The sequence below is a fragment of the Ambystoma mexicanum genome, chromosome 3p (assembly GCF_040938575.1).
Source record: "Ambystoma mexicanum isolate Mex_15411 chromosome 3p, UKY_AmexF1_1, whole genome shotgun sequence".
NCBI classification, from domain to species: domain Eukaryota; kingdom Metazoa; phylum Chordata; class Amphibia; order Caudata; family Ambystomatidae; genus Ambystoma; species Ambystoma mexicanum.
This window is the reverse complement of record NC_090925.1, coordinates 225,135,283-225,162,536: the sequence shown is the minus strand read 5'-3', so window position 1 is coordinate 225,162,536 and position 27,254 is coordinate 225,135,283. Positions and strand designations below refer to the sequence as shown.

Genomic DNA, 27,254 nt, shown 5'->3' with positions numbered 1-27,254 from the left:
GCCTCATTACGACCCAGCCGGCCCCGGAATGAACGGTGCCGGTAAGGGACTGGCACCATTCATCCAGGGCCACCTCATTACGAAGTCTGCTGCGGGTGCCACTCAGGATGCCTGGCCAGATCAGGCGTCCTTAGCGGGACCCACTAGCAGACCAGGATGCTAACAACGGGCCCGTTATTAACAGGCCCGTTGTTAGCATCCTCACCATTCCCATTTGACCCCTATAGGGCTCAAATGGGAATGGGGATTCATTTTTACCAGCGCCCAGAAAAGGGCAATTACCGGGTCCGCCAAGGTCAGCATGACCCGGTTATTGGCCTTTTCTGTGCTCCGGTAAAAATCATTAACGGCGGCAGCCATGCCCTTAATAAGGGCACGGCTACCGCCAGGTTCATAATGAGGCCCATTGACTATTTTAGTGGATCGCCCAAATAATATGAAAGGTAACTTTTGACAAAACAAAGGAGTACAATTGTGTTTTTTTTTGCATCAAAAAGAGAGCTTTAAAAATAAATGTTGGTTTGGTTCTTAGTGTCACTTCTTTACTGTTAAGCCATAATTGAGAAGCAATGAATTTGGTGACTCTAGAGGTTCTGCATTTCTATTGGAGAGGTAGTCATGTGCCCTGCATCCTTACACCCAGGTGAATTGCTTCAAATGAGAGATATCCATTCGGGCCATCGATGAGCCGTTACAGTTTGAGGAGACTATGTAAGGATCAAGCCGTCGGAAATGTGCATAATTGCTGTGGATATGCACCAGGTGCATTGGCGTGTGTGGGAAAAACACCATTGCAAACAAAAAAGTAGCCACCCACAGCCTGCCTTTGTAAGGGTCAGATGGTGGTCAGATCATTGAGACTACTTTTATCAGGGACAGGTCACCAAAATACAATGTGCATTTCTTGGGTAGATAGTTTACAAATGAACCCTATTTTTTCGAAAATACCAGCCCAAATGAGATGTGCAGGATTTCTAATTACAATTACAATCCTTATGCCTTCCTGAAGAAGCAAATTATGTCAAAACATGCACATGTCTGGACAATGTGATTGAATGTTTTTTTTTGTTTTTTTAGCGCTATTTTGCAGAATGAAATGGAATTTAGTAATTATTAGTTTGTTTACTAAAAATATTACATCATTTCATTGATAGAAAAAGTTAATTGAGAATAATCTCAGTAGTCCGGATTTATGTATGCCTCTTTCAGAGTGCCTTTGACATTCGCTGTCTCTTGTGGACCACATTTTAACCAGAGTGTCTATGCAGGTGACCTATCCCTGTATATATTTTCCCTCTTGTGTTACAATATTCAAAACCTTGCATCTTGATGCCAGTGGTGTTTTCACAACTTCATAAAATCTTTGTTCTGGAAATGTTTGAATTTTGCAGATATAAAAGTAGGACACAAAGACTACCCTTGCAGTTCTTCTGAAAAGTCCCCAATAAGAGTAGCCCTTCTTCGTCTAGTTCCTCGCGCTCAGAGGACCACCTCTGGGCATCTCAGGATGGGCGCACTGCCACATTTACTACTTATCATCTCTACAACATTGAGACTGAAAAATAAGCCAAAGCATCAAATCTTTGTACACACCTAAGGCACTGCGTCAAAATACAGAACACCAACTTCTTACCTGTCTATAATGACTGCAGGTTTTTTCAACATCCGCATTAGTCATTATATATGTGATTAAATTATCCCACATCTTTTTTGTGAGCATAAGTTATGTCGACAATTTGGATATTGGAATCAATTAAAAGTCTTCCAATTTAAGACAATGTAGTAATAAAACTCCCTGTCAACCCATATGAGCTCTTCTCCCCCCAACGCCATAACATTTTCAGTCTCTGTTGTACAATGTATGTAAATGGAAACAAGCAAAGCCAAAATGTATACATTTAAGTTCATGACATTCTACAGAACATCCGGCTTCTTCTGAGCTAGGTATGTTCAATGAAAACGGGCCATCCCATCTCGTGCTGCTCTACAGATAAAATGCCCTAAAATCAGAAAGGCAGCTTTGCCCCAAAGCCATATGATGCAATGTTTTGCAATTTTCCAAAATAGGTACCCCGGTTTATCCATAAAAAGCCAGAATCATTGCACCTATGAAAGGTTCTCCAAAGAGGTGCCTCTTCGCACTCATTCACAAATCATCAGGATGCATGTTTGCATATTGGATTACATCACTGTTGCCACTCGGCTAGGTAGAAAGGGAGCTGGTTAATTTTCTGGTCACTTCATAATCGGAGTGTGTGTTCAGCTCTATTCCCTGAGCGCAGATATTTTCGAGAATGTTGAACTTGGAACCCAGGAAGTGCAGACGGTCAAGATTGAAGTTGCTTCCTTCAATACTGATTGTTTCCAGAGATGAGGCTCTCGACAGTTCTCCTTCATCGGCGAAGACATGGGGCTTGTACATTTCTTTATCATTCTCATTAGATGTGGAATTTTGCAATGTCTAGAGAAAGATACAAATACCAATATGGTGAACTGTACATAAAAAACAATGCAGCTTAAATGTAGATTTAAAGCGAACCATCATGCTGCCAAAACACAAGCAGGGTCTTTGAACGAAAAATGTGCCGACCTAAAAGCCTTCACCAAATGGACAGCTGTGCTTATTTCAGATGATGAATGAAAAACACATAACATACTTTATAAAACAGTGCCATCAGTTACATAAAGAAACTCAGCCTTCACTCCTTTAAAGTGCCACATAGTTCTCAGTTAGCTATGACATCTTTTAACGTAAAGTAGTGTATATTATACTAGACCTATTGCCCTAGTTCCATCTAGACAAATATCAATTCTTCAAAATTACATCCGTCATGTCTCCTCCTGTTACAGCGCTGTGATCCAGGGCACGCTTCTGTCATGTATGCTGTTTGTGCTCAACATTTGAAATGCTAGGCGTTGTGGTCACATAGTAAGACAGCACCATTCATCAACGGCAGATTGGACCACCCTCTATCAAAGGTTCTCTTGCTTACTGTTGCTATCAACTGCAGTTCTATTTGTTCTGTGTGTACGTTCTGTTTGTCACAGGTTTTTGTGAAATCCAACCCATCTAAGATTGAAGTTCCTCCAACTACCCGCAAGAGAAACTATCTTAAGTATTAAAAAAACAACTCTTATTATGTACTTTACTTCATATCCTTTTTAAACCTCAAGATTGGTGGAAAACGTAATATATGTTTCTCATTGCACACTTTTTTTTGTGTCAGAACTCCAAAGAACTGCCTCCTTTCAATTGAAAATACTCATTAAAATAAAATATTTTATTCACCTGAACATTGTAAAGGACCGGAGGGGGGGTGTCTGTACTTCCGCTCTCTATATGGTAGAGGAGAGGCACAGAGGGCCCCAGGCAAGATTCTCTATTATTGGTAACGTAGTTGAGTAATCAAGGCCTAGCTTCTCAGGAAGGTGATGCGGGCTGGTTAAGTACAGTGTAGTCCCCAAGCACCCACAAAGGAATGTCCGCACACTGGATCGGTTAAAACACAGTCTTTATATAATTAATCTTCAAGGTTATGTACACTATCACAATAACTCACTTTGTGCTCAGAAAATTAAGAATGGTAAATATATACAGTTCTACAGTGGTACTACAACTATTATAAGATCTCATTAAAGTGCATCAACTATACTGTCAAAATGTCACACAGATCAATAAAGAGGAAACCAGCAGTAGAGAGAGAAAGGAAAGCAAGATGGTTGAACAATTGGCAGAATGCTGCCCCCGTACCACTAGACACAGTTCTGTGTGGAGATACCCCCACCTGGGCAACCTGTAAGTTAAAGATACAAGCCCAGTCCATATATTGTTCACAACAGACTTCCCAATAGTTCTGCAACCCCAAAGTACCTGGAGTTGTAGCGTTCCTCGGCGGGGAATCAACGGCCCTTCTTGAGTGCCCTCCCTTTAAGGCAGGAGTCACGGGTCGTCGCATGTCCGACGGAGAACAGGGTGAGCTACGACAGTGAAGTGGCCGCTTCGTTACTAGCGGTGCTCGTTGACGGGGAAGCGTAAATGACCTGCAGGGAAGAGCCGTGCGGGGCACCTCGGTGTCAATAGTTCTGGACCGCAAAGAGTTTGAAGAACTGTGGCCCAGCAAGGGTGTCAAGTTGTCAGCGTCTCTGTGGGTCTTTGTGTGGCGGGAAACCTACCGACAGATGCTCCTCGGCACGTCGACGGTCAGGCCTTCTCCAGCAGGATACAACGGTGACGATGAGGAGAGCATCCATGGATCAAAGGAAGTTCTTAGGCAAATGGGAGCACGGCGGCTCCGGTCGGCGACGGCGGTCGTCGACAGTGGCAGACAACAGTCCTGGCACTTCTCCTTCGGATTCTGCAGCAGTCCCCGTCTTGGGTTGGCAGCCTGTCGAAGGTCTGTCTACCAGGGAGCTTTGGCAAAGATCAGCTCATGCACGATGGTCCCTCGTAGCTCGGGAAGAGGGCGCCTTACCAGGTCCTCTCTGGGTCAGTCCTTGGAGGCACAGCAGCTTTCAGGTTGTGAAGGAGAGTAACAGCAATTCATCTCGTCCAGCAGGGCTTCAAGGTCAAGCTTCAGTTACTACAGTTACTCGTTGTAGTGGACTTCAGCTTCTGAACACGATTCCTAGCAGTGAGAGCTCCCAAGATATGCTGTTGATCTCCCATTCATTCCGCTGGGTCATACTCAAGCATCCAATCACGGTGAAGGGCATTCATGTAGGCAGGCAGCCAATCAGTCACACAGTGCATTCAGGCCTGTCACTTCTCTCCAGACACTCACAACAAGTTATGTGTATTGGAACAAGTACCCAGCCATTCAACACTCCACACTGCATTCATACCAGTTTCCGGCAGGGCTGTCTCAGTCATTGTGCCAAACACCAGATACTAGACACCCCCAACACAGAATGCCTATTCGTCACAAACTCCATTCACCCAGGTCCCACCCACAGGCGTACCCAAAACATGCAGTCGTTGGGAAGGCTCCAGCCAGTCTGGTCAGCACTTCCCCACACTACCATATATGGAACTTCCACCCAACAGCCAGTCAGGGGGAAGGGACAGAGTCAGGGCTTCCCAGGACTACAGGAAGATCAAGGTAACAGGCGATGGAAGCAAGAGGCCACGGGGGCCATCTTGTCTCAATCAGGAATCTACCAATTCCAATGACAGGGCCGGGGCATCCCAAAATGGAGGACCCTCAGGGCACCAGTCAATTCAGCACGGAGCTGCCACCAGCCCGTACCCTGCTCTGCGGGTCACACACAGGTGCCCAAAAACATACACTAGGGGCATAGAGTTGTACCCCTACCCATGGGTGCCATAAGGGTATCCCATGGGTTGTTCACCAAAACCAAAGAGAGCTGCACCCCCAAGAGTCCCACATGAACTTCTGCGCGGAAAACACAACAGAACACACAATAAAAAGCAGTTAAGGACAAGGATACAGAGGCCCTGTCCCTCCGATGCATTTCCAGCATCACAAAAATGTTCCTGTATCCTTGTAATCCCTTGTCCTTTCATGCACTGTTGATGAACAGGTACTTTTGGACACCAACACAAACTCAGCAATCATCCCCCTAAATTCTCTTTTTCATGCCAGCACTCAGGTCATCATCAGAGTGGAGTAGTCAGACAATATCACTGGCATCCTCATTTTCTCTAATGGCTCCCCTGATATGGTTATTTCCTAAACTACCTGGACAAAATAACCCAATGTAAAGTAGAAGAATTAAAAACAAAGAGGTACAAATGAGGAATTTTATATTTGCATGAAATGTAAACAATAATAATGAAACAAAGTAAAAATAAGAAAATTATCCTCATGTCTTTAATTTCTAATAGGAATTTGTTTTCACATCATTATAGTATATGTATTAGAAAACTGGACTTGTTAAAACAGTGGGAAGTCTCCTAATGTTAGAACCCCAACACTCATCAATAAAAAACCTCTTAATTAATATAATAGTTTCTGTTTTAAAATGGATGGAATCCTTGTAATCCTCAAATATGTTCCCTGATGTCCATGAATAAGTATATTTTTCCACTCATTATCAGTGTTATTTTTAACACATGTTATTCCAAATGTGTATCCCTTAGATAGCAGCTTATCTCTTGCATCAGTGATGACAACTACCTCCCCCATCCATGTTAACTGATAGATTATAATAGATCATAACTATTGAGAAACATTGAAACAAAAAAAAAATGTTAAGACAGCAAACCAAGCGGTATGTTTATTCCTCCAAAGACTGTGGTCCAAATCTTCTGTTCTTATGAATATTTATAAACAGCTTGTTATCTTCAATTATCACATGCACCACAGTTAGACACAAAGTAAGGACTTCCATCACTCTTTGATCTGTAGATCTTGGCACTGTCATACAGTTGAACCCATAGGCATGTAATTAACAGTTCTCTGGTAATAATGTGTGTATATAGTAAAAGCTTTGTTATCAGGAACCCTTGGGAAAACAATGGTGTTGGATTGCAAAATATGCCGAATAACAGACTGTCATCCAGCCAGCCAAAGAGCCAGGAAACAGCTGAACATGTCTAGCTAAACAAGTTTGCTGGACACCTGTTCTATTAACCAGTAGTCTAACATCTGCTCTATTAACCAGCAATCTTACATCTGGAACATTTGTTATCTGGTGCTTTAAACTTTGTAATTTGTCATTTGATCTTCTAGAATACTACTATGGATGGCCATATGAAATACCAATTAATCGGGTGTTATAGATAATAAACCACTGGATAACACATTATATTGTGTATTGTATTGCTTGTCAGTCTGGATGATGAAGTTCTCTGTTGTCCCAGAGACAAGGTGCGCACTATAGATATCCCCAAAATAGAAATAAGTAATTATAACCAGAGTGTTTCTCATTCTACTTTCATTGTACACAGTAATGAGTTGATATGGTATTTTCCAATGTTTGCCCGCCATTTGGCTGAAAGACTTTCGGCAGTAGAAACCCTTCTGTCTTTCTACCCTTACCTTGCTGCATACTTTACTGTCATGTCATATACTCTTTACAAAAGTGAAACATAAAAACTAAAACCAAATTGAAACCTGGAAACGGAAATATCACAAAACATGAACATTACACGGTATTTGATTCTAGTGTTACTGACCTGCTTGAGGTAGGTTTCCAGTGTCTTCATCTTATAGTCGGTCATTGAACTGCTAGTTGTCAGACTTGTCCTGCGGGTCCCTGATACAGCCTGCCAATGAGAAAGAGCAAGGAAACAGCATTAGATATTTGGTAAGGTGTTCAGTGTGGGCCAATTGACCGGAGCCTTTATCTTAAACTCAGTATTCTGATCCATCACTTTAAAAAAAAAAAAGAATCTGACGTGTCTGCTTAAAACAACATTGTTTTTGTACAAACTCTATTTATTAACATTAGTGACAACTTGCACGCATGTGCATGTAGCAATAGACAACTAAATGAAACATTGTGCATCACCCCACCAGAGCTTATTTTCCACATCAAACCCCAATTCACTGTCTCAAACTCTTACAGAGTGACCCCTCCTTTTGTGTGAGATAGCAGTTTGGGGTGAGTTAAAAAGACAACCAGGTGATATCCCACCACCAGATTAAATAATGTGTTCAAGGTCTCCATATTGAGTCTTTCCTCATGGCCAAGGTAACCTGGGTGCATCATCCAGCAGCAAAGTACATCCATGTTGTATGTGTTTGTTATGATATTTATGTATGTATATATTTATTATGTTGTGGTGGCTGATAATGGTCTCAATGGGGAAGAAGCTTTCTCATAGCATGTGCCATATTGGTGAATGGGGTGACATTGATGTTGTTGTGATGTTGTGATTTAGCATGTATCCAGTGTAGTTAATGAGAATGTGATTTGTGTTACCATTAGTGTTACTTTGTATTCCGTTGATACATTTTATATTTGCATGTGTGTAGCAGTATAATGGCAAGTTTGTCTATACAATATGAACACAAAGTAGTTGTGTGTCATGCCACGTTGCGCATACAGATGAGCAGCAAGGAGCTTCATATGCGCACCGGGGAAAGGAGATTCGTGGATGGAGCAGTCACTGTGAGGGGACGTGGTAGTCTTGAATATACATGCACAGACATACATATACGATGGTCTTCAGGGAAATGTGTTTGGGATAGTTGAGGAACAAGGGGTACATGGCGAATACATGAATCTGTTTATTGTGGATCTCTCATAGGTTGTGCAAGCTGCAGAAACCTGGGGATGGTGAGATAAAATCTGTGGGACCTGGGAAGTTATTTGATCGAATACGAAGTCTGGGAGAAGGCAGCTAACTGCATTCAGGCAGCCACAATAACAACAAATGGTCATTTGCAGCCAGGAAAGGGTTTTATCACTTGGTGCTATTGTGTAGAGGATATCTAGTTTTTTAAAGTACATGGGAGTTGTAATTCAGTGTTCAGGGAAGTCCAGCCATCTGTAGGGTCAGTTTGGGGCCAAGTAACAAACCCGGTGCAAGGGGTGCTTAATAGCAGAGTGGACCAATGGTTTATGGGTTTCAATCAGGTTCTCAGGAATTACCAGGATGTGCCATGCACGCTGAAATGGTAGTCGTTATGAAATAAAATGAGGGCAACAACAAGTTTGAAATTAGGACATGAAATTAGGACACCAACAATCGTTAGTTCAAAGGGAACTTGTTTGTTTTTCTCCCTCCTTGTATTGTTGAAGTATCCTTGGTAAAGCCATGTGCATCATGACCAGGGTTAGAGGTCCTGGGACAGATCGAACCTGTAATAAATTAGGATTGTTATGTGTGGATATGTCACAACCTGCTACAGAAAGATAACGGAAAGGGGTGTGCTGTAAATATGAGATAATGCAAATGTATGTTGAAAGACAATGGTGGTTAAAATGAATGTATCCAAGAGTGTGTGGGAATTGATGGGCGATTAGATTTATTTGTTTTGGGTTGACCAATCATGTTTGGGGGAAGACATTTGTAACAAAACATGCAAAAGCGTATTAACTGTTGCAAAATGTACATAATGTGAAATCTTCGTGTGGTTTGAAGAGAATCGTGTTAGTTGACTCTACGGCATCATCTAGCCCACTTGCTTTATGGACAAATGTGCCCTGAATTCTTAAGAGGTGGGCCTATTTTGGGTAAGGAAATCAGAGGTGCAGCCACACATTTGTTATTTGTAACATGCTTACTTTTTCAAGAGGTTGTTTTGGGGTATCATGAAATGCAGACTGGAATGGAGTGGGGAAACATAAGAACGGAAGGCAGATGATAGGGGAACATGGATTATTCATAGCAGGACTGTGAACGATGAATGAATGAAAGTGGATGCAATCTTGCATATGAATTAGGTAACATGGTGGCAATGACAAAATAGAGTACATGGAAAGGGTGTGTGTGTGATGTGTTCTAAAAGGTAGATATGTCACAGGGTTAAAAGAGTCAGGCATATGAGTGCCATGAAATAGGACATGTCTAGTAGATTAACAAAGGAAGACACAATGGGCGATCAAAGACAGTAAAGAGGAGCAGCACAGCACAAGCATGTGAACATGCAAATGCAGTGTTAATAAAAGGTTCTATATACCATGCAAATACACTACTGCACATTGGTAGTGAGAGAGACAGATACAGTGAAAGGATATTAAAAATAAAATCTGGGACTGGGTTGGAATAAGGGGGAAGTGTGAGGGGTCATTGGCCAAGTGGAACACGTGAATTATAAGAGGCCATGTGAATTGGAGCACACGTGAAGTGTAAGAGGTAACATATCGTGTCACACAAGTGAATTGTAAGTGGTCAGGTGACATGGGCTTAAGTTGAAGAGATCATGAGACCTGGCGCAAGAGAAGAAGAAGAGGCCATGAACTAAGGAAAATAAATTGATTTACTGGAAAGATTATGGGGGAGTGGTTGACCACTAAGATAATGATGATATTGTATGATAGGTTATTTATAACACACTTAATACCCAGAGGGTTCAAAGCGCGGACCTGGGGATCGATCCTGTGTTGCTCGGTTTCATCTTGCTTCCAAGGCAAGCACGTTGCTGCTGAGCTATCATCCTGAGCTATCCTCAATCTTTTCACTAGAGTGTCAGTTACACCTGTCTATCTCTGTTAGGCAGAATCATATGCAGTACCCTTTGGGAACACCAAATACAATTAAGACTACAAGTGACAGTACAAATTCAGCTTTGGTACAAGCCTGTACTACACAGTAAAGTGGTAGCGATGGCTGAGCAGCCAGACTTATCTCAAGGGTAAAGTGAGCAGTATCAATAGTTACACAAAGGACAACAATCACTATTATTCAAACAAACAAATCAAGAGGCTAGGGCCAAAGTCAATGGGTCAAAGTATTTTGCTCAAGATCGCACAGTTCAGGGTAGTTTGCTGTTAAGTCTTTGCCAAGAGTTCAGAACGAAGTTGGTCAGGTGAAAAGTTACTTTAAAGAATAGAGAAGGACAAGCCCTCAGATTGGCGAAAGGTTTCACACACCTTCACCACAGCTGGACGAAACGAACAACCAGATTTGGAACAGTACCTTAAATGGGGGAGAGGCTGTAGCTGAGGCGGCCGTTCCTGGCAGTTCCTGCAGGCTCACGGTTCCTGAAGCAACTGTCGGACTGACACGATGTAGGAAGACTGGAGGGCCCTGCACTGCCCAGGGAAGAAACCAGCAGCAGAGCAAAATGACGAATAAAAGATGTGCTCCTTAAATCCCAAGCAGGGTCCAACCTTCCTGGCTATCCGGTTCACTGTAGCTCTGTACAGCATATTCGACCTGAGGAGGGAGGTCTGGCTTTCTGTTTGGTGAACTGGTTGTTCCCAGCAGCTCAAGGGGAGAAGATCTTCCCTGTCTACGAAGTTTGAAGATTTGGAAAGCGCAGCAGGGCTTCACCGGGAGGTTCAGTCATGATAGAGGTCCTCTTCTGTCAGCTTCTCTTCGGTTCTCTCAATTCAGTAGTAACTCTGTCTTTCCAGCCCCAGCGATCTGCTTTTTTGATGCAGTTTTCCCCCATTCACACAGCCTGGCTGTCATTCACACAGCAGGGTGGCTGTCCTGGCGGGATAGTCACCTACCAATCAAACAGTAGTGCGACTTCGGTTACTAAGGAGCCCATGGCAGGGGTCCTAAAACCCCTCCCTCACATCCTGCCTACCCAGACTTTCAGGCGCCTAAGGAGGTCTTATGTGCAGAAGCCCGCAAAAGGACGGCGATCAAAGGAACCAAACCTGTTTTGGCACGCAGAGAAAAACACAAGAAATACTTTTACAAAAAGAAATGGTACATAAACCCAGCCAGAACCAATTTGAAACAAATATGGTCCAGCGGGTTTAAGTTCAAGGCTACCAAGATAGCCTAAAACAATACCAGGGCTATTTAATATAACCGCAGTGTCGGGGGGAAATTCTCCCGGGGTCGGCTGGGCCGTCCGCGGACCTCCGGGCAGGGAGGCCCCAACTCCTCCCGTATATCCCAAAAACAACAGAGTATGAGACACACGCAAGAAGCAAGGTGGTTGTGCTCTTTATTAGACAAAATGGCAGGGATGGGTCAAGGATCATACGCGTCCGTCCAGACACTCTCTCCTAATCGTGGGCTTGCAGTCCCTTTTTACCTTAGTATGACGCGCTACTTGCGTCACCTGGGAGAGTTAGCAAAAAACCTATCGCCACTCTGGATTGGTTCCTTGAGTGGTAGGGTTAGTATAGCATACGTATAGAGAGCGTTGTTAGTGGTCGAGGGTTAGTCAGGTGGTATACTTGGGTTGTCCCTTCAATTTGATACATGAAAATTGTTACATGAAGACCCCTGAGGATTGGTCAATGTTAATGGCGTCAGTGATAAGAGCCTCATGTTCTGATTGGTCCACTCGCGAGCCCCCCAGTCTGGGACCATCGCTGTTCCCAGCTCGCGGTGCACCTGTCATTTGCAACAATGTTTCACTATGAGTATGTGCAGACAATGTGAGGATTTATTCATATGCAGGAAGGCCGACTACTCCCACCGCTGCAGATGTCCATTGAGTCGCTTAATTGTATCTGCCTGTGTCTTGAACCGTGGGATCCAGGCGCCTCCCTCCTCCTGGGCCTGGCACCCTGTCAGGTTCGGCTTGGTCACGTGAGGTGAGACCGTGGTTGAGGCAGAATTCTGCTCGATTAATATTGCATTTTCCACTGTGTGCCTGGCTTAATTTGCAGGTGTGACCTTGGCGTCGGCTTGCGGCATGCGAGTTTGCAACATTGTGCCCTTGACTGTCTGCTTTCGCCGGGCTCATTCTGCAGGGTCAGCAACCAAACTCTTGCTTATTCAATGTTCATGGAAGCTCTTGCTTGCGGCCTACTTGGGTCTGGTGTATAGGTGGAGCCGTTTCATACGCAGGTGCTTTAGGTTATGGTATCATATTGCCTTATCCCCAGTATCGTGTCTTCGTTATATTTCTCATTATGGCGCATGGGTTTAGGAGGAGCGTGAGCAAGTTTTTTAGATGAGTTCATTGTGCGTCTTGCGTTTCTGCATTTTGAAAAGCCAATGTGAAAAATAATAAAGATGCACGTCCGTGGGTGTGTCCGTCACCTACGTCATAGCACTGAGTATGTTCTTCGTGTGGATTGGTGTGGGAGTGTCCAGTGTGCATGTTTGCACGGGTGTGCTGACCGTTGGCTAGGTCGTCATGGCATCTCTAACGATGTGTTGATTTAGTGCTGGATGGTTCAGTAGAGTCCATCAATGCCGCAGGTGTCGGCATGGGCAGGGCAGGCTGGTGGGCAGGCGGGTGGGCACATCCGTATGTTCCTGTACCAGGGTATTTGGTCGTCTGGTAGATGGGCAAACTCCTCTCGTGGCGGGTGCCTGGGCCGTGATCCTCTAGGCCAGGGGCGAGAGGGGATTGGTGGGAGCCTTTTGTTCCATTCTCCCACTTCAGTGGTAGGAAAAATAGGGTAATTACCACTGCCACCAGCCAAGTCTTGATGAAAAGGGAATGAAACAAGGTTGCATGAGAGACTGGCAAAAAGGGATAACTAGTAACCCTTTCCAGTACCCTATGTAAGATAGTTTGTACTGGGTCTGTGGATTTAAAAGGACTAATAAAGTCAATGACAACTTTACATGTCAGTCCCAGAAAATGGAGTCTGAGTGGGAAGTCTGAAAAAGACAACCCTGGGCCACTGCACTGAAGGTGCTGTGTAACACAGTAAAAAGATGATGCCTATGGCGTAGGTGAGGCTCCACAGTTTCTGAACACAAAAATGTTAAACACACACAGCAAAAACACATGTACGAGTGGGAAAAAAAGGCTCACACTCTTACCAGGGGAAACATATAAATCCCAGAAATCCAGCAAAGCTGCTAAGGGACTCAGTAGGTAAGGGAAATTAGCCATTTTGGAGAATTCTCCCTAACAATCTCCATGAAAGAACACTAAAGAGAGTAGATCAAGGGGACTCCCCAGGCTTTGAAGAATATCAAAATATCAGCATCACAGAAATGTCCTTCTTCCTTAGTGATAACTCCTGAGGTTACCCATATGGCGGTTTTGGTAAATTAAGCACAACCAAGGCTACCTTCACTTGGGAACAATTGGCCCCAAATGATAACATGATTTCTGGGTATGCACAAAGTATCTGAATTTTATCACTTCTCTTGACTCAACTCATACTTTAAATTACAAATCTCTTGGTTTAGAACATGTCCATTAATGCACCTACAAAGGGTATTTCATTCTGATGTTCTGTTCCAGAGGAAATGCCAATTTGCAGTCACGGAGGGGCATTTAGTTGTCCCTGCACATCTTAATTGGGTTCTTTGGTGTAAACATTTTGATCCATTACTTCTTGTCCTGGTCTCCTGGAGACTGTTTTCTTTGAGTCTTGGGCCCTGTCACACATCTGCATGCTAGATCGTGATTCTGCTGTACACAGTGATGCAAGGCCATACCCTCGAAAAGGGAGCTTGCCAACTAGGACACAGAGATGGCTGGGAGCAAATGTGGTGGTATGGTGACAGGCACCATGCATATGGAAGCCACTTGAACATAGCATTCCAGCCACTTCCCTATTTCAGGATCCAGACTCTAGTCCCCAACACCCTGCTCTCATCTACTTCCTTGATGAGTCACCACAGACTCATGCCTAAGAGAATTTTCCGGAAGCTACTAAAATCTTCAACTCACCCTTTCTTCTTTCCATCTTCTTGAGGTCATGGCCATACCTACACCCCTCCGTTTCACACACCCCTTTGGAAGAAAGTGTTGGTAATCCTTTCTCACTCATGTCTGCTCTACACCTCAGACATCCTTTCCACCTCAATATTTATCATGTTCATGTTCGTGTTCATGCTTTCCCTTCCTTACCCTCACTGCCCACCTTCTGTTGTATACAAATGTTTTCCATGTTTGCTTTGATCCCTACTACCTTCTACCTGAGGTGTCATTTTGTACCAAACATTAAGACATTGTCCCGCAGCAGACACAAGCAAAAAAAGATATTTGTCTTCTAGGCAAGGGTTTGGTATGATGGAAACAATGGATGGTAATTGTGTTATTTTAGGCTTGGAGGCAAGTGTTGGAAAGTAGATGCAGTAGGCGAGTATCCTCCCAAAGAACACAAGTCAAACCACTGCCCATGGAGCAATATGGCCTAATTGATCATATCCCTCACTGACAAGTCAATCAAATAGCTGAGTATCTTACATACACTAACAGCATGAAATGCATTTATGTATCAAAGGTTGCTAGAAAGTCTTTTTATAGAAGGCCTATCATGTAATATAGCATAAAATGATATAAGCATCATCCTGTATGCAGTGAACCGCTGGATTATACCCCACATGCTTGAAAAGGACTAACAAATAGCATTCTTCAATCTCCATCACGACATCCTGAGAGAGTTCTGCAACTGGTGAAGGTATCAGGATGCAGAATTACTTTTCTTAAAAGCCATAACTATTTTTGGAATATTTTCATGGTCACCTGCTGATTTTGAAAGAGCATGTAGAATACATTATAACAGGAGTCATGATGCTCTCCATAGAGTATTTGAAGGAAACCTGACACATATCATAGAAGGATAGACACAACAGGAGTCTGCAGAATGATAAAGGTAAATTCTTTGGAGACGCCGCTAGAAGATGAGCTGTCAAGATGAGTACACAGTGAGAGTGGAGAGAATAATGGTGTGCTTGATTCCCCTGGTCATACTGAAAGCTGAGAAGAGCTACCTTTTGTTGTCTGGCAGAATTCTTCAGGTGAAGTTGTGTCTTTTAAGGTGTTAATCACCTGTTCACAAACTGTGTTATATACTGTGCAGCTCATGGTATGTGGTGTACTGCTGGATCTTCACCCATTCCTTCCAAACCTTGGTGTTTCTACGTAAATGTGGCATCTTATTGTGAACTAGACAGCCTTGGTTGTTTTGATAGGGCAATGTGTGAGTTTAGGTACCCCATCATCCATTGAGCATGAACTATGAAGAGGTGAGCATTTTCGGAAATTAGAGGAGGGTTACGTTTCCGCATGCATACCTGTTGTTCAAAGCGTCAAGACGCTCAGGGTCACCATTGGCTCTGAACTTTCTATGCGCTTTCATGTGGTCAAAACACGAGCCACATGCGGCTGGATCAACACACAGCTCTTCTCATTACACCCCTTTCTATCTGTGAACAATATGTTCCTCTTGCCTACTGCTCTTATCAACTCGCGGCTGGACTACTGCAATAGCCTTCTGGCCGGTACATCTGCCACCAACATTGCAGCTAGTCATTCCACTCAAAATGGCACGGTTCGCTCTGTGCTTGGTCTTTCAAGATGTCATTCTATCACTGAAGCCTGAAAAAACCTACACTGGCATCCAATCGGGAGTTGGGTATCTTTCAAGATACTCACACTCACGTTCAAATGCCTGAATGCCATTACACCCAGTTACCTCTCAGCACGGCTTCATCGTTACATCCTAGGACGCTCTCTAACGTCTCCGGAACAGGCAAGACTTTCCCAGCCTTGCTTCCGTTTGGGTAAATATGAAAAACAAATGTTGACGTCCTGGCCCCAGCATTGTAGAATTCGATCCCACTTTATCTCAAGTCTTCCTCTTTTTTGAAAGACTTTAAAAAGAACTTGAAGACCTTCCTTTTTACCGCTCCCTAGTTCTGTGCTCTCTGACTTCGATCCTCCTTCAATTCGGATTGTCCATTCTGTTTTGTTTAATGTACGCTGTGAGGCCTGCAGCGATTTTGGAGCTCTACCAAGAATTTAAATAGATAAATAAATAAATATAGCCTCCAATTTCCAAGTTTTAGAAATATTTTGAGAGGGGGTGACAAAGAGTGCAATGCATAGATGTGGATATAAGTGTGTGTGCAAAGTGGTTAACTAAGAGAAGGGTTGAATGGACAAGAGAATGTCAAACAGTATGATGAAGAAACTGAGCAAAGTGTGATGGGGTCCAGTACAGCAGGATCAAAAGAGCATAGTATAAGATTGAGCTGGAGCCATGCGCCCATTGATTTCATGAATGACATAATCTGGCAGTGAGGAGTCAACATGGTATGCAAATCAGCCTGACTGAAAAATGGCTGACATGTTTGGTCTGCAGGTACTAACACAGGTTAGACCTAAGCATTTATGCGAGTGCCTGTATTAAATCTTCCATTATGGAAATTTGAACTAAACATTTCACCCGGGTGATAGGTCAGTCATCAAATAATGGTGTAATGTTTAAATATTGTTTCTTGGTAAGCAGCGGGAAGCAGTGCTGTGGAATGTCACAGTTGCATGTTATATGGCACTTTAATTTGCTATTGGGCCAATCATTTAAAGCCCTGGAAAAGAATCATTATACTGCATTGTTACTATTGCCTTCAATCTCTCTCTCTCTCTTTCTCTCTTTCTCTCTTTCTCTCTCTCTCTCTCTCTCTCCTTGTCCCCCCTTTCACTCACTCCTTTCTCTCTTTCTCTTGTCATCTCTACTATACTCACTATGCCTTCAGCCTCTCAGATTTTAGATGAATTATATTTTGAGCTTCCAGTAGCAATGAGCGGAGAGAATCAGGCATTTCTGTTCACAATGTCTTCCACCCAGAAAGTAGGGAGGAGCTATTGGCTTCACATTCTGTGTCAAATGAAGTCCTTACCTAGGCTTGCATCTTCTAACACTATGCAACTACTTTGCCTGGACGTTATCTACTTCTGTGAGATTCTTAAGTCATGTATCAGTTGTACATACATGTTAGATTTTGTAACACATGTCTAGTATGTCATCATTGCCAACGACTTTGCAATGACAGTTCTTTGGTGGTCTTTGAAGGCAGAGGTCATGTAATGCCACTGGTTAAATAGAGGCCACAGAGAATGTGAGTTCAATTCTGCAGCTCCCAGGTGTACATTAAATGCATCCCATGTAGATTAAACACCCTGTGAACCCTGACAAGGCTCAGAAGAGGCAACAGCAAACAACCACACAATATGCGCTTCATGCATACAGATACGTTGCATGTACGCAGTGCCAGTGCGAGGATTAGTCCATGCACATTATGCACAGAACTGAAGTGGATCAATTCAATACATGGGGTCAAGTACTGCTGCATCAGCAAAAAACAGGAGCAATCTTTTGAACTGAATGGCCTCCAGAGCGGAGGGTTACAATGTCATCCACTAGACCAGTTCTCTGATGGTTGCATGCTCTAGGCACTCTGCAGTGCATAGATATCTCCTGGTTGACCACATCCGTGCAGTGAAAAGGTGAATGATCCAGCAGTATTCCGATCCATGCAGGCTCCCGTATCTCTCAACACTGTGCAGCATGACAGATCTGATCACCCAGATTTTGTATTGCTCAAACACTTCACTAAGCTTGGAATGAGCCTGGGTGTCCATGAAATGGGTCAGTGGCAGCGCCTGTGGGTCATTATTGTAATTGTAATTGGTTATTTATAACACGCTTAATACCCAGAGGTTTCTAAGTGTGGACCCAGGGATCAAACCTGTGCTGCTCTGTGTTGTCTTGCTTCCAAGGCGAGCACATTTCACCTGGGCTATTATCCTCCTGAGCTATACAAACAGGACCCTTCATACCCATACGGTCTCACATACGGTCTCACAGACAGGAGGATCCTTCTCTTCCAGGATTGAATGTCAGTCAATGCCATCTATAGAAATACCATGCAGTGAACGCTGGGGATGCCATGGATGAGTTCCCTTTTTGCTGTATGTGCCAATACACACTTGAGCAGCTTAACTCAATTTGGGATTTGATGGAATACTCAATCACTGTTAAATGTGACTGTGAGATCAATCATGAGCCTGCAGGGGAATGTGAATTTGTGCACCCCTTTATGCTTATTAAGATGCCCCCTTCTGCCTGCATGATAACAACCAAAGTGCGTTTACACGAATATCTGTAAACCTGCTTTCCATTGACCTCTTTTCAGACTCAATGGTAAACATTGTGTTCATGTTCTATAAAGCTCTGACATACATAATGTAATAAGCTAGGAATTATGTTGTTCTCTCATCTGTTCCGAGGTTTATGCTGAGGTTGACGGCTAGTCCCATGGGAGCACACCTTCAGGACCCTCCCATCAGCACCTGCTTGCAGTTGGCTAGGGACTTGATCCAGTTTCTTCATGGAATTACCTGAACAAACATAAGATACATCTGAAGAATTGAGATCAACAAGTCCTCATGCTGCCACTTCCTTTCTAGGTTCTGACTGATGCTTTAGGAGTAGAGAGACTGTTAAATACACATGATGTGGTTCGATTTTTTTTGTTATCAGAGCACTTTAAAGTGTTATGTTTCAGAGTCCTTTGTTTTGGCCATCAGTCGTAGGCTTTATGGGGCCGCCTGCAAACACTGCCTTATTAGGCGTGGGTTCAATTGCCTACAAACACTGCCTTATCATACCTAGGTTCATGCACTCAAAAGCAGAGAGATCCACGTTCCCAGTCCGGGCACCGACAGTTTGGAACAAGCTACCCCCACATCCGAGAGACACCACCTCCTACAACGCCTTCATTTTTTTTTTTTTTATAATTTATTTTCAAAAGGATAACATCATAACAACATAAGTACAACAATTAAACATCAGGCAATAATCACAGCAAAACCAACTAACTATATACACCTGAAACCCCCCTGCCCCCAGGAGTCACATTACAATCAATAAAACAGGTCTAATCCAATAAAAGGAATTTTCCCCAAATCTTATTAAATAATGCATCTTTCTTTTCTCTCCTATGCAGCACTTTCTCCATGTCCGCTACAGAATGCATCTCTGCAATCCATTCCTCAATAGTACCAGGGGTAGATGCTTTCCAATGTCTCAAAATGAGCTTCTTCCCCACCATTGCTCCACAAAAGATCCATTTCTTCTGAGAAGTAGTCAAATCGTCCAGCAAATTCCCATCACCCAGTGCAATGGTCTTAAAATCCATATAAACCTACAACGACCTTCATGAAGCAGCTCAAAACGTTGCTCTTCAACTGACACACCTTCCCCCTCCTTCCTTATCATTGCACTGTGACTTTTTCACTGTAACTAGGGCCTAGAAGCCCATGGCTTTGTGCGCTGCTATACATGTACACATAAAATACATAAATAAATATTTCTCTTTCTGGACTAGCTGCAATGGGTGCACTCTGTTTTTCAGACTGTGAAAATGTATGTTTTCCTGGAGTCTGTACTTGCTTTTTCCTGATCTTTGCTTGCTTGTGCCACACGTTTGTTTGTCATCCCACATCTGCAATCCAAAAGCCAGGCTACAGCTTTACCCTACGTGGCTAAGTAACGGCAAGAGATGACAGATCTCGTGAGGGTTAGCGCAGGGTCGCCTTCACATTGGTCATTGGCCCTACCCCAGCTGTGAACATGATTGCGGCTGAAGATGTCAATAGCTCAGTAGATGAATGATTGGAAATGGCAACTGACAGACCTGCATCCTCTTCCCAATGTATCTTATTTTTAATGCCTCTATCGCTTAACCTTGTATTTCTGTCCTACGGTAGTGCAGCTCTGCTCTTTAATTGTAAAACTATCTACATCTGTTCTGCTTTGATCACACGTTTGTGGATAGATTATGAACATATATTTTTTGAAGAGCTTGATTTGAAATCCAAATATTGACCGATCATGATCATACAATTTAGCAGTTGAGTCGCTTTCCACTAGCAAACTCTACTGAATGTCCTATGTACTGTTTATACATAGTTATATGGTCTAGCTGCTCTATAATTTATCTTCTCTAGTTTCCCTGTACACCCCTTCGTGCACCCCTTCGTGCACTAGACACTGGGACGCTCCTTCAATGCATAGTATTTGTGACTTGTATCTGTGCTCTGCTTAAGCGCCATTTTCTTTTTCTTACTACCTCTTGATTTCTTAAGTTTTGTTGGAAGTCTCCTCTAATGTAATCTGCATGTTGTTGTACCATTTAATTACTATGTAACAGTGCTTTGGCAAAAGCGCTTAATGCATACAAATAAAGACATATTAGCAACAATGTAAAGAATGATGCATATAAAATATTTTGAAAACGTGCACATAATTAATGTTCTGTCTCGTCCAAGGCGTGGGTTGTGGTATTTCCCTTTCTAGCAATGTCTCACTTACTTTACTGTGAGGTACATGCTTAGGTGTGCTGTTTTGTAGTATTGCCAGTTAAATCAGAGCACACATGTTTCAGTACTTACAAATAGCTATATTTTAGACATATGCATGTATTATATGCATTGAACATCGGCAAAGAGATCTTAATGTTTAATGCATTCTAATAATACAAATAATACGTAATGAATAATAGAATGCAACTGCTAGTATTTACAAGTATTTTACATAACTTAATAGTAGTATTGGATTGCAATTAGGGGTGATCAAATTGCCCCAAAACTGACCTAAACATGTCGGCGGGATTCCTTTTTAAAAAACACAGTGAGCCACACACATTCATGAGTGATTTGGGGGCACATGAACTAGAGAAAAACTCTCCTACTACTAAACCTTAACAGGGCAATATGATTGCTCCGGAATCCTATTGATTGCCCCCTGTAAGGAATCATGGATGTTGGCTGCCCCATTTGCCACGTTCTGTATTACAGTTGCTTGGCCGTATTGTCCTAGAAATAGAGCCAGTATTGTTTCTGCTTCTAACATGAGCTAGTCAGACTCACTGAGCAGGGCCTACTAGAATAAATATGTATATTTCATGCATATCACCTGCTACCATAAATGGGCAATTAATACCACTACAGCAGTGCCTGGCAAGTGCCTTCCTGTGCCTTTTCCATGCCTATACAAAAGCCCAAACTGTTGGCATTGTCAATGTTTGTATCTATTTGCAGTGTGCGCGGTTGCACATGCTTGGAAACAAAATAAAAAATATACAAAGCCAAACATGGGTTGAAAGCCTGCCCTTCTCGGCAGGACATTTGTTTGGTTAAGCCCTCACACATTTTTTGACAAATTGCATAAAAAGTTCAAACATTTTTCGAAACCATCCGAAATTGTTGGTGGTTGTGTGATTTATTCTGTAATTTTAGTGTACATGGTCAAAAGGGTTTTGTTAAATAACGTGTAATCCTCCAATGATAAACTAAGAATAGTTATATATAGCTGTTTTGTTCATTTCTCGTAATAGGTTTATTTGAACTAGTAATCATTGCCCAACACAATACATTTCATTGCACTAGTTCCCTTATTTTCTCTAGTGCTGTCTGTGCAGCAGGTATTGGGACGAATCTTTACAGTATAGGTGTAACTGAGGTGTGCATACTGATTTTCTTCCAAATTTGATGTCATTTGGATTTTCTTTCAAATTTGACGTCATTTGCCTTATTGATGATTTTAGATCTTTCCGCGGCCTTTGACCTGGTGGACCATTCGATTCTGTCCACCAGGTTAAGAGAGAATGCGTCTTTTTCTGAAGAGGCCATCCAAGGGATATTATCCTTCCTAAAGGATAGGCAAATCAGAGTTGCCAGTGAATTGGCAGACGCTGAACCTATGCTTTTATTGTACAGAGTCCCACAGGGAGCATGCGTGTCTCCGTGTTTTTATAACAATTTCATGATCCCCTTCTTCCAGATGCCGGAAGAGGAAGGGATCGTGTTTGACAATAACGCGGATGACACGCAACGCATCCTACCTATCTCAGGAATACATCAAAAAGATGAAGCCTTCATTAATGTAATCTATTTGAAGATTCAAATCTGGATGGTGTCCAATGTTTGGCCCTGAACAGTGCTAAAACTGAGCTTCTCCTCAGAGGCTCTCCAAGCAAATTGAATAAATTAGGAGCAGAATATAAGAATGTCAACTTGGAAAGTTGTGTTATTAAAACTTTATCCAAGGTTAAGACTTTGGGCGTATGTCTGGACAGACATTTAAATATGAAGGCGCAGGTGAATAGCCTCGTCTCGTCAGCCTCCTATTTTCTTAAACCTTTCCGCTATCTTCACCCGTTAATTTCTGAAAAAAAATCAGAAACTCTGGCTAGAGCCATTATTGGCTCAAAATTAGATTATGGATGCAGTCTTTTGGTGGGCATCCCCCAGACTGAGATCCATCGCCTTCAGGTAATCCAAAATGGGGCAGTAAGATTAGTGAAGGGCCTGAGAAAAAGAGATCATGTCTCTGAGGCCAGAAGGAGCCTTCACTGGTTACCGGTTGGAGAAAGAATTCGGTTTAGGCTCCTTCTGATCACTCAAAAATGTATTGTAGGTCAAATGCCATCATACCTGAAGGAAGCCATAATCATGAAAGATAAGGGAAGGTCACTGAGATCGGATAACTCAAATATACTCATTGTACCTCAGCATAAGATCAACAAAACAAGGCAAGGGTCTTTTGAAGTAGGGGCGACCACCGCCTGGAATGCCCTCCCAACTTCAATAAGAACGCTGGTCTCAACAGAACTTTTTAGAAAAAAGCTGAATACATTACTCTTTGTTTAGAGCCTTGCTAGTTGTAACAACGGATAGCTTATAGTTCTGCTGCATGTGTAGTTTTGTTTTGTGCTTGTCAGTCTGCGCCCATCAGCCTTCGGGTATCAGGTGCGCATTACAAATCCTTTAACATAACATAATATAACATAACATTTATTTATTGAAGAAGCACATTCTGGGGACGTCATTTGGGGGTCACCAGGGGTGGCAGCTGTGACCCCTGAGGTCTCCCTTGCTACACAGGTGGTATAGTTTGTATAAATGGAACCTCCTGGGCTTTGGACAGTGCCATGTGGCTCTTTATTTCTGGAGTGGCTGGCTTTCTTGTTCAAGCCTCTTAAACAAAGGGGGTTCCACAAGTGTAACACTTTGAACAGTGAGCCCAAATAAAAAAGTCCAGGAATAACAAATATGTTGTGTTGAGCATGTGTACAGTGTAGAAATATTTGGCCATAGCACATAAAGTGGTCCTTGATTTCATTGCGCCACAATTATTGCTTTGTTGCAATGTGTCTATCTTTCCTATCTCCCTGGCATGCTGTTCAGGATGTTTGTTTGAATGCATGGGGTAATGAGTGCCCAGAGGATGAGATGTGAGTGTGAGTGCGCTGCTATCCCTGCGCTTCTCTGAATTCTTTAATACACAGTTATGAACCTTCCCAATGGTATGTATTTTTTAAACATCTTGTAGGCCCACGCAGGAATGACTATAGCCGGTAAGATAGCTGTAGCATCCGCGGCAAGGCCAACTCAGCCTTTCATCCTTCTGAGGTTGACAAATGAGTACCAACACAGGTTGGGTGATATTGTATGTATATTTGTTGCATGACATGTATATCACATTACAGTGATATCGTAAGCATATTTTTCGTAGTGTACTTAGAAACAATTAGATGTGATGCCAATTCCTGTTTTTCCCAGGGGTGAAAGGTTGTGTACCATCGCTTTCCGGGATGTCACTTTGGGGTGGAGTCACATGACATCATTTCTTGTGATGTCATCAGATATCAATGGTCATGTGATATCACTTCTGCTACCCCTGGCATTTTGGTGCAATGATGTCCCTGCTCTAGCCACACCAAGATCACGAATAATGGCACCACTTTCTCTGCTTAAACCACCTGCTTCTGAAACCCACCCGTCATGCCCCCTGGAATGTCTATGGCCATATGAGCGTCCACTTGAGCATCAAGCATTGTGTCTTCACACCTGTGATTCTGAAACTCGATCTGGCCATCTTGTTCTATAGCCAACAGACCATTTTGGTGGTGTACATTTAGCTTTGCAGAAATAAATACATTAATATATTGTGTTTACCAGTGTATGTGCTCGATGGCCATTTACAGACATGTTCCGAACCAACGTCATGCGATGGGGGGTTGTTGCAATCTGGAAAGCAAAGCAGAACATCTTTACTGCTCTGAATGGCACGCATAAGACACATCTGTTATATTCCAATGTTATCCTGCGGGTGGCTGGCACAATGAGTAGGTGGTGTTAGATCAACTTTATTTGATGAACAAATCCTAACGCAAAGCACCGACACCCTGACACTTACATACAGCCACAGACCAGAGCACAAGTCCTAAACAAAAGGGGAGCATCTAGCAATACAAAACACACCTTGAAAACGCAGGGTAAGGGAACATGAATTGGCACAATCTCTCACTGAAGACTTCCTTTTGAATTTCACCACAAACGAATCCTTTCTAGCCCAGGGCTGTGAACTCACCGAATGACTCGTGGTAAGTCTCCGTTCGTGCTGCCTCGCTCTCTGCTGCTCCTTAATGTGGTAACTCTGGAAGAAACACAGACAGCATTGCTAGAGAGGCACCTTTAGAAGAGGAGTGGGCTTCAGTTCAAGGGTTTGCCGGAAGGGGACTGAATACTTGGCTTCCCTTCCCTTTAAGCATGTCCCAGATGCCCAGCTGCAGCAGACAACACCATGTTCGAAGTGTTTACAATGAGAGGATGGCCTGACCTTTATACGTCGCGAGGCCACTTTAGCAGCATTCAGTCAAGCAAAACACACTGGTATGGATAGTTGTAGATGACAAGTGTACATGAATAAATATTGCCACGCGTGATGTACATTATGTCCCTCATTTTGTATCTTTGTGGAGTTGTGATTTTCTTAAAGGTGAATATGATATGTGACTTGCTTGCCAATACTTACCTTTGCTGTACATGTACTAGATCATATTGGGGTTGGAAATATTAGAGGCTAAGTAGAGATATTGTGGTTGGATATTTTCGAGGCTAAGTAGATATTCTTTCTGTCTTATGAAGACATTAATGCATAATAGATGGTGGAAGGTGCATTCATCATAAGGGCATATATGCAGAACATGCTTATGTATGTACGTAGTTGCAGCTGCTTTCTTTGTAACGGCTCTGTTAGAATTAATGGAAACTGCTGAGGCCAGAATAATCAGGGCCTTGGGCACCTGCTGCTTGAACCTAAGCAGTTTCATTGGGTGACATAGTACTTAGGAAGTGCTGAGCTTGCACCATTGGAGCAGTGAACTGGTGGGCTAGCGTATCAGCTTGGGTTCCTGGAATTCTAGAGCAAGTTGCTGTGCCCGGTTTCTCTCCAAGTTGCTCCAGATTACGGTCCTGCTGACATCCCTGGTGTGTAACATGGCTGGGGCTTACCCAATTGACCAAACATAAACTCTCATTGCAGATTGGACTACACTGAGGCTTCTCTTCCTTTAGTTAGGACTAGCATGTTAGATTTGGAAGAATGGAGGTTGGAACATTGGGAGCAGAGTGGCCCCACCTATCAGAATGGTGTAGGGAAGACCTAATGATCAACACTGGCAATTCATTGGCTGATGCTTTCCATCTCGGGCCTCGTAAAAAATATGAATCTATGAAGAGCAAACCAATGCCCCAATCCCGGATCAGAGCTCAACCCTTACCCCTCCTGAGAAGCCGGGTCTAAACATCTGACATCAAAGGAGCTAGAATACATGTGGAGACCATCATTTGAATTGTTGTCTTTGTCTCAGTTTAACAGAGTAAGCAGGTTCTCCACTTCTGCCTGTTGTTAGTCTTCAGTAGTTATAATACAGTCATCTATTACTGTTTAAGCAACTATACAGTTATCAGGCTGTCTCATGTGTTCTCACAAAAAGGCTGCCCTCTTGTTCTGTTTAAACAATATACACTCAATTTATTTACATAGATATCTATGCTTTAACAAGTTCAAATGCTTATAAATTCAGGCACAGGTTATGCATGTAGTAACACATGAACAGAACATTTCTGTTTTACACATATATATACAATTTGGGATCGGACAGGGGGTGTGGGGTTAGGGCATATATAATTAATTTGTCCTGTGATTATACAACCCTAATATTGTTTGTTCACTTAATTCCACCTGTCTGGATATTCACACACCATCGCTTCTTATTTGAATGAGGAAAGCCTATTGACTGTTCACACCTACTCACAGGTCGACTCAGCATTTCAGCCCACCACATTCACCCCAATATACAATTCCATACAGTGTTTAATGAAGTATCGTCAATATAAGCATCGTATTACTCATAATAAGATGTTCCAGGCTGCTAGGCAGAATCATATGCAGTACCCTTTGGAAACACCACACACAATTAAGACTACAAGTGACAGTACAAATTCACCTTTGGTACAAGCCTGAACTACACAGTAAAGTGGTAGCAAAGGCTGAGTAGCCAGACTTATCAAAAGAGTACAGTGAGCAGTATCAGAAGTTACACAAAGGACAGCAATTGCTACGGTTCGAACAAACACTGACTCAAGGTTTCAGAGTAAAAGGATATACATTTATTTACACAATCATTTGTAAAACAGATCATTAAAGTAAAGCAGAAGAAAATCACAATCTTAATATACCACAGCACACCCAATGAATTGTGGACAAGTTAAGCTCAAAATGAAGTGTAAGCAAAATGGCACTCCAGCAATTTAAAAAGGGAGGGAAAGACAAGGTTATTCACAATCAAGCAGCACCAACGAGTAAGTAGGCAGGGCAATCTAGAAAAGGCCTGCTACAATGAGGATTCAAATCAATAGGCCTGGGCCAATGTGAATGGTTCAGAGTCTTTGCAGAGGATCACACAGTTCAGGGTAGTTCACGGTTAAGTCTTTGCCAAGAGTTCAAAACGAAGTTGGTCAGAAGAAACGTTACTTAAAAGAGTAGAGAAGGACAAGCCCTCAGATTATCGAAAGATTTCAAACACTTTCACTGCGGTAGGACGAAACGAACAACCGGGTTTGCACAGTACCTTAATAGAAAAAGAATGCTGTAGCTGAGGC

The 27,254-nt window shown here is 42.8% G+C and overlaps 1 protein-coding gene across 2 annotated transcripts in view; it reads right to left on the bottom strand.

Annotated features, from left to right (window-relative positions):
• Window positions 1-1,078: 1,078 nt before the first annotated feature.
• The window catches only part of LOC138580293 (cadherin-like protein 26), a 769,589-nt gene continuing 743,413 nt past the window's right edge, over window positions 1,079-27,254 (bottom strand). Inside the window, exons 18-21 of one of the 2 annotated variants that reach the window (XM_069650709.1) lie at window positions 24,679-24,744; window positions 24,264-24,335; window positions 7,139-7,228; window positions 1,079-2,461 (exon numbers count right to left, since the gene is read on the bottom strand). In XM_069650709.1, the coding sequence (XP_069506810.1) occupies window positions 2,204-2,461; window positions 7,139-7,228; window positions 24,264-24,335; window positions 24,679-24,744 (486 nt within the window). In that variant the 3' untranslated portion in view covers window positions 1,079-2,203. The remainder of the gene's footprint in view (window positions 2,462-7,138; window positions 7,229-24,263; window positions 24,336-24,678; window positions 24,745-27,254) is intronic. The other variant, XM_069650708.1, reaches the window with a different exon arrangement.